The sequence below is a fragment of the Solanum stenotomum genome, chromosome 9, assembly GCF_019186545.1.
Source record: "Solanum stenotomum isolate F172 chromosome 9, ASM1918654v1, whole genome shotgun sequence".
In the NCBI taxonomy this organism is placed as follows: domain Eukaryota; kingdom Viridiplantae; phylum Streptophyta; class Magnoliopsida; order Solanales; family Solanaceae; genus Solanum; species Solanum stenotomum.
Genome location: NC_064290.1, coordinates 221,569 through 227,904, shown reverse-complemented (window position 1 = coordinate 227,904; position 6,336 = coordinate 221,569). Strand labels below are relative to the sequence as shown.

General features: G+C 36.8%; 1 protein-coding gene across 1 annotated transcript; it reads left to right on the top strand.

The window, feature by feature from the left end:
- On the top strand, positions 1-2,903 carry LOC125876043 (uncharacterized). Its single transcript, XM_049557144.1, has 2 exons — positions 1-287; positions 2,060-2,903. The coding sequence occupies exons 1-2, from the start codon at positions 1-3 to the stop codon at positions 2,901-2,903; spliced, it is 1,131 nt and encodes a 376-aa protein (XP_049413101.1).
- The last annotated feature ends 3,433 nt before the right edge of the window (positions 2,904-6,336 follow it).

The following is a 6,336-nucleotide window of genomic DNA, read 5'->3' as shown; positions in this document are numbered from 1 at the left end:
ATGAAGCAATTGACTGCAAATGTGATCAGAGTTGTCCAATACACTACCTGGATGACTAATGTTGTGCCAGTGCCAAAGAAAGATGGAAAGATCAGAGTTTGTGTTGATTACAGAGATCTAAACAAAGCAAGTCCAAAGGACAATTTTCCATTACCCAACATTCACATCCTGGTTGATAATTGTGCCAAACACGAGATTCAATCTTTTGTGGACTGTTACGCCGGATATCACCAAATTCTCATGGATGAAAAAGATGCAGAAAAAAACTGCTTTCACCACCCCATGGGGTACATATTGTTATAGAGTCATGTTATTTGGTCTGAAGAATGCGGGAGCAACCTGCATGAGAGTTATGACTACCATATTCCATGACATGATGCATAAAGAAGTTGAGGTATATGTCGATGATGTTATCATTAAATCTAGAACACAAGTTGACCATGTGCATGATCTAAGAAAATTCTTCGAAAGATTGAGAAAGTCCATTCGAGAATTGCCACCTCCAAAAACCTGGCAAACTTTTGGGTTTTATAGTTAGTCGAAGAGGCATTGAATTGGACCCCTCTAAGATAAAGTCCATTCGAGAATTGCCACCTCCAAAAACCAAAACTGAAGTCATGAGTTTTCTGGGAAGGTTAAACTATATCAGCAGGTTCATTGCTCAACTCACCGCCACATGTGAGCTGATATTCAAGTTGTTAAAAAAGGACGTTGCTATCAAATAGACAAGTGAGTGTCAGGAGGCTTTTGACAAAATTAAGGAATATTTAGCAAACCCTTCGGTATTGGTCCCACCAAAACCTGCTAGGCCGTTATTCTTATATCTTTCAGTGATGGATAATTCATTTGGTTGCGTTTTAGGACAACATGACATTACGGGAAAAAAGAACAAGCCATTTATTATTTGAGCAAAAAGTTCACAAGCTATGAGGAAAAGTACACTCTATTAGAAAAGACTTGTTGTGCTTTGACTTAGGTTGCCCAAAAATTGAAACACTATATTTTGTCCTACACGACCTATCTTATATCTTGAATGGATCCTTTGAAATATATTTTTCAAAAATCCATGCCAACAGGTAGGTTGGAAAAATGGCAGATTTTGCTTACGAAATTTGGTATTGTGTATGTCTCTCGCACCACCATGAAAGCACAAGCGTTGGCCGATCATTTGGCAGAGAATTCGGTCAATGACGAATACGAACCCTTAAGGACATACTTCCCTGATGAAGAGATCAACTCTATTGAGGAAGAAATTCCTGATGATGGTCACGTGTGAAAATTATATTTTGATGGGGCTGTCAACAAAAATAGAGTAGGAATTGTGGCAGTTCTTATCTCACCAAACGAATGCCATTATCCTGCCACATCACGACTTCGATTCTTTTCTACCAACAACACAACAGAATACGAAGCTTGCATCATGGGTTTGAATATGGCAATAAAGCTGGATGTGCCTGAGTTGGTGGTTTTGGGGGATTCCGATTTGCTCATTCTAAAGCTCGAGGTGAATGGGAGACTCGAGACATTAAACTCATGTCGGACAAACAATGTTTAGAAAATCTCATCAAAAGGTTCAAGTCCATTGAATTCAAGTACATTCCCAGGTTTCACAATGAGTTAGTTGATGCTTTGGCCACCCTAGGCTCGATGCTTTCATACCCGGGTAATACCTATATTAACCCGTTGGAAATCCAAGTTAGGGATCAACACGGTTATTGCAATATAATTGAAGTAGAGCCAGACGGTGAGCCCTGGTATCACGACATTAAATGGTTTCTAAAAGCTAAAGAATATCCAATACATGCTAATAGAGATAAAAAAGAACTATTAGGCGACTCGCCAATGGGTTCTTTTTGAGTGGCGATATCTTATATAAAAGGACTTCAGATTTGAATCTATTGCGATGTGTGAATATTCAAGAAGCATAAACAATTATGAATGAGGTGCATTCAGGGGTTTGTGGCCCTCACATGAATGGTTATGTTCTAGCAAAAAAGATTATTCGGGCAGGGTACTATTGGTTGACCATGGAGCGAGATTGCTTCTGATTTGTACGCAGGTGCCATCAGTGCCAGATTCATAGCGACTTGATTCACTCACCCCCTTTAGAGTTGCACCCTATGTCTGCTCCGTGGCCTTTTGTGGCTTGGGGAATGGACGTTATTGGGCCGATTGAACCGAAAGCATCTAATGGGCATCGGTTTATTTTCGTTGCCATCGACTACTTTACCAAATGGGTGGAAGCTGTCACATTCAAATCAGTCACCAAGAAAGCAGTGGTGGACTTTGTTCATTCAAACATCATATGTCGTTTTGGCATACCAAAAATCATTATTACAGACAATGCAGCGAATCTCAACAGCCACCTGATAAAGGAAGTTTGTGAGCAATTTAAAATTGTTCATCGTCATTCAACCCCTTATCAACCCAAAGAAAATGGGGCTGTTGAAGCGGCAAATAAAAACATCAAGAAAATTCTTAGGAGAATGGTGCAAAGATCTAGACAGTGGCATGAAAACCTACCATTTGCTCTCTTGGGATACCGCACGACTATTCGTACGTTAGGCGGTGCAACTCCTTACTTATTGGTTTACGGAACTGAGGTTGTCATACCCGCAGAAGTTGAAATCCCTTCTCTTCGAATCATTGTCGAAGCAGAAATTGAGGACATAGAATGGGTTAAATCAAGGTTAGAACAATTAGCACTGATAGACGAAAAATGGTTGACATCAATTTGCTTTGGTCAATTATATCAGCAGAGGATGGCTCGAGCTTATAATAAGAAGGTACGCCCAAGAAATTTTGAAGTCGGTCAACTTGTTGTGAAACGCATCCTTCCCTATCAAGACGAGGCCAAAGGAAAGTTTGCTTCAAATTGGCAAGGCCCTTATGTTATTAAATAAGTGCTATCAAAAGGAGCTTTGCAACTGGTAGATATGGAGGAAAAGGCGATCGACACAATTGTTAACGCAGATTCGATCAAAAAATACTACGTTTAACACTCTTTGTTATGACACTTTCATGATTGACATTCTCAAGATAAGAGGATAAAAATGTATCCTCCTTTATTTCAAACACCACTTGTCTGGTTCCAAAAAAAAATAAAAAAAGAAGAAGAAAAAAAAAGAGAGAAAAAAAAAGAATAAGAAAAAAAAAAGTTTCATTGAACTATGTTCAACCTGATTTCTAAGAGGATACGTAGGCAGCCCTTCGTTGGGGTTCGATCTAATCACTGAATAAAACAATAATCATGTTCTTCAATTCTCCAAGGGCTGAGACATGACATTGTGACCTACGGTGTGTTACAACAAAAATAAAATTAAAAAAAAAATAAAAATAAGAGAGTCTTATGAGTGAAAACCCTCACGGGCACCATAAGACGATAGTAAATTGAGAGAAAGAGATAAGAATGTCTTATTGGTGGAAAACCATGAAGGGCACCATTGATCAAATGATGACATTCCGTCTTGGCATGAGCACACAATCAAGATAGAAGTCAGGCTATAGACTGAAAGGTACAACATTGTTTCATGAGATTCGGACAACTTAGAAGGATNAGAAGAAGAAAAAAAAAGAGAGAAAAAAAAAAGAATAAGAAAAAAAAAAGTTTCATTGAACTATGTTCGACCTGATTTCTAAGAGGATACGTAGGCAGCCCTTCATTGGGGTTCGATCTAATCACTGAATAAAACAATAATCATGTTCTTCAATTCTCCAAGGGCTGAGACATGACATTGTGACCTACGGTGTGTTACAACAAAAATAAAATAAAAAAATAATAAAAAAAAATGAGAGAGTCTTATGAGTGAAAACCCTCACGGGCACCATAAGACGATAGTAAATTGAGAGAAAGAGATAAGAATGTCTTATTGGTGGAAAACCATGAATGGCACCATTGATCAAATGATGACATTCCGTCTTGGCATGAGCACACAATCAAGATAGAAGTTAGGCTATAGACTGAAAGGTACAACATTGTTTCATGAGATTCGGACAGCTTAGAAGGATCAAACATTCAGTCCAAATGCATGTCATGATTTATTAAAGTGGTCATGTACTTTCAAATAAGATTCTTTTCATTCCTTTTAAACATTTACTTATTTCCTCCTTCTAAAGACATAACTTTCTTTCATAACCCTTTCATTTGTGTCATTTGTACTTGTGTTCGGTATTCTTTGAGTCTCATTCAGCATAAACTCGCGTCAAGTGAGAAAATCAAATTAAAGTAGCGAAATTGACTACGGTATTTCCAGTTGAATGTTGGGGGCATGCACAACATTGGCTAGGGTTGTGAACCAATCGAAAAAAATATATATATCAAAAAATCGATACCGTGTGAAAATCGGTAAAGCAAGAAAGTTGTTTTAGCAAGGATGAACCCCACAACGTGCACAAAATGGAAATAGGTCAAAATGTTCATAAGAAGTGTTTCAAGGGAAAATAAGGATTGTCTCTAAAGCGTCTTTAAGCTATTCGCGCAATCGTCAATATGATGATTCTTTCAACCAAGATAGATTCAAAGTCAAACTCCACAAGATATTCAGAGTCACAAACCAACCACCATTTAGAAAAACTAACAAAATATTTTTTGTTTCAAAATAGGTACAAAGAAAAATCGTGCAAGTAATTCGCGAGAGTCAAACGCCACGAGGTAAGTTCTTGAATCCCTGTCTCTCCTACAATATGCACCACAATAATAATGATAACAATAAAAAAAAAGATTATTTTTCTTAATAAAATCTGGGGCATTTTATTTTATTTTTATTTTTTGTTTGTTTCTTTTATGTTTGGAAAATGTACAAAAATAAAATAAAATAAAATAAATGATCTTAAGTATAATAATAATAATAATAATAATAATATAAGTAAAAAAAAAACATATATATATATATATATATAACCCCTATTTTCATTTTTCATGTCTTCACAGGGCACAATAATCCCTGGTTGCATATAGGGCACAATAACCCCTATTTAAAAAAAAATTTCATGTCTTCACAGAGCAATAATCCCTAGTTGCATATAGGGCACAATAGCCCCTATCTTATTTTTTCATGTCTTTACAGGGCTTAACAATCCCTAGTTGCATATAGGGCACAATAATCCTATTTTATTTTTCATGTCTTCACAGGGCATAATAACCCCAGGTTGCATTTAGGGTACAATAACCCCTATTTTATTTTTCATGTCTTCACAGGACACAATAACCCCTGGTTGCATATAGGGTACAATAACCTCTATTTTATTTTTCATGTCTTCACAGGGTACAATAATCCCTGGTTGCATATAGGGCACAATAACCACTATTTTTATTTTTTCATGTCTTCACAGGGAACAGTAACCCCTGGTTGCATATAGGGCACAATAACCCCTATTTTATTTTTCATGTCTTCACAGGGTACAATAATCCCTGGTTGCATATAGGGCACAATAGCCCCTATTTTATTTTTTTCATGTCTTCACAGGGCACAATAACCCCTGGTTGCATATAGGACACAATAACACCTATTTTTCATGTCTTCACAGGGCACAATAACCCATGGTTGCATTTGGGGCACAATAACCCCTATTTTATTTTTTATGTCTTCACAGGGCACAATAACCCCTGGTTGCATTTTGGGGCACAATAACCCCTATTTTATTTTTCATGTCTTCACAGGGCACAATAACCCCTGGTGGCATATAGGGCATAATAGCCCCTATCTTATTTTTTCATGTCTTTACAGGGCTCCATAATCCCTGATTGCGTGTATGGCGCAATAACCTTTATTTTATTTTTTATGACTTCACAGGGCGTAATAACCTCTGGTTATATTGGGCACAAATCTCCCTTTATTTTATTTTATAAAAGTATATTATTATATGCCCAGTATAAACTTTTATAGCTTTCATCAATAACTCACAAAATTTTGCTAGTGCATACTGGGGCAAAAATTTTGTTTCGTTTGTTTGTTTTGTTTTATGGCGTGCAAATTTCTACATAGTATACCAATTTGAAGTTCAAGAATATCATGCAAAAGAGCGTCAACGACTCAAGTCAAATCATAAGTTTCAAATCTTAAATTCAAATATCAAGATCAAAGTTCGGAATCGATGTACCTACCCAAAAAGGGTGAAGCGATAACCTAAGATTCAAAATGAAGACTCAGTACTAGTGGAGTAGATATTATCTTGTATCTTTCCTTTCTCTCCTATTGTATTTTTCCTTTTAATGTAACAGCTGGAGCTACGAACCGGAACCTCGACAAAACCTCACTCGACTACCTAAAATTATTCTCCCGTCCCTTCCTATATATGAACTACACCTGATTATTAGCTCAAGGTAGATAGTTTGTC

What these genes read in the sequence shown, in the direction of transcription:
- LOC125876043 (XM_049557144.1), top strand. Translation starts at nt 1, where the DNA reads ATGAAGCAATTGACTGCAAATGTGATCAGAGTTGTCCAATACACTACC. An exon ending in TGCTTTCACCACCCCATGGG is followed by an intron (nt 288 to 2,059) that starts GTACATATTGTT and finishes ATTTGTACGCAG; the next exon opens with GTGCCATCAGTGCCAGATTC.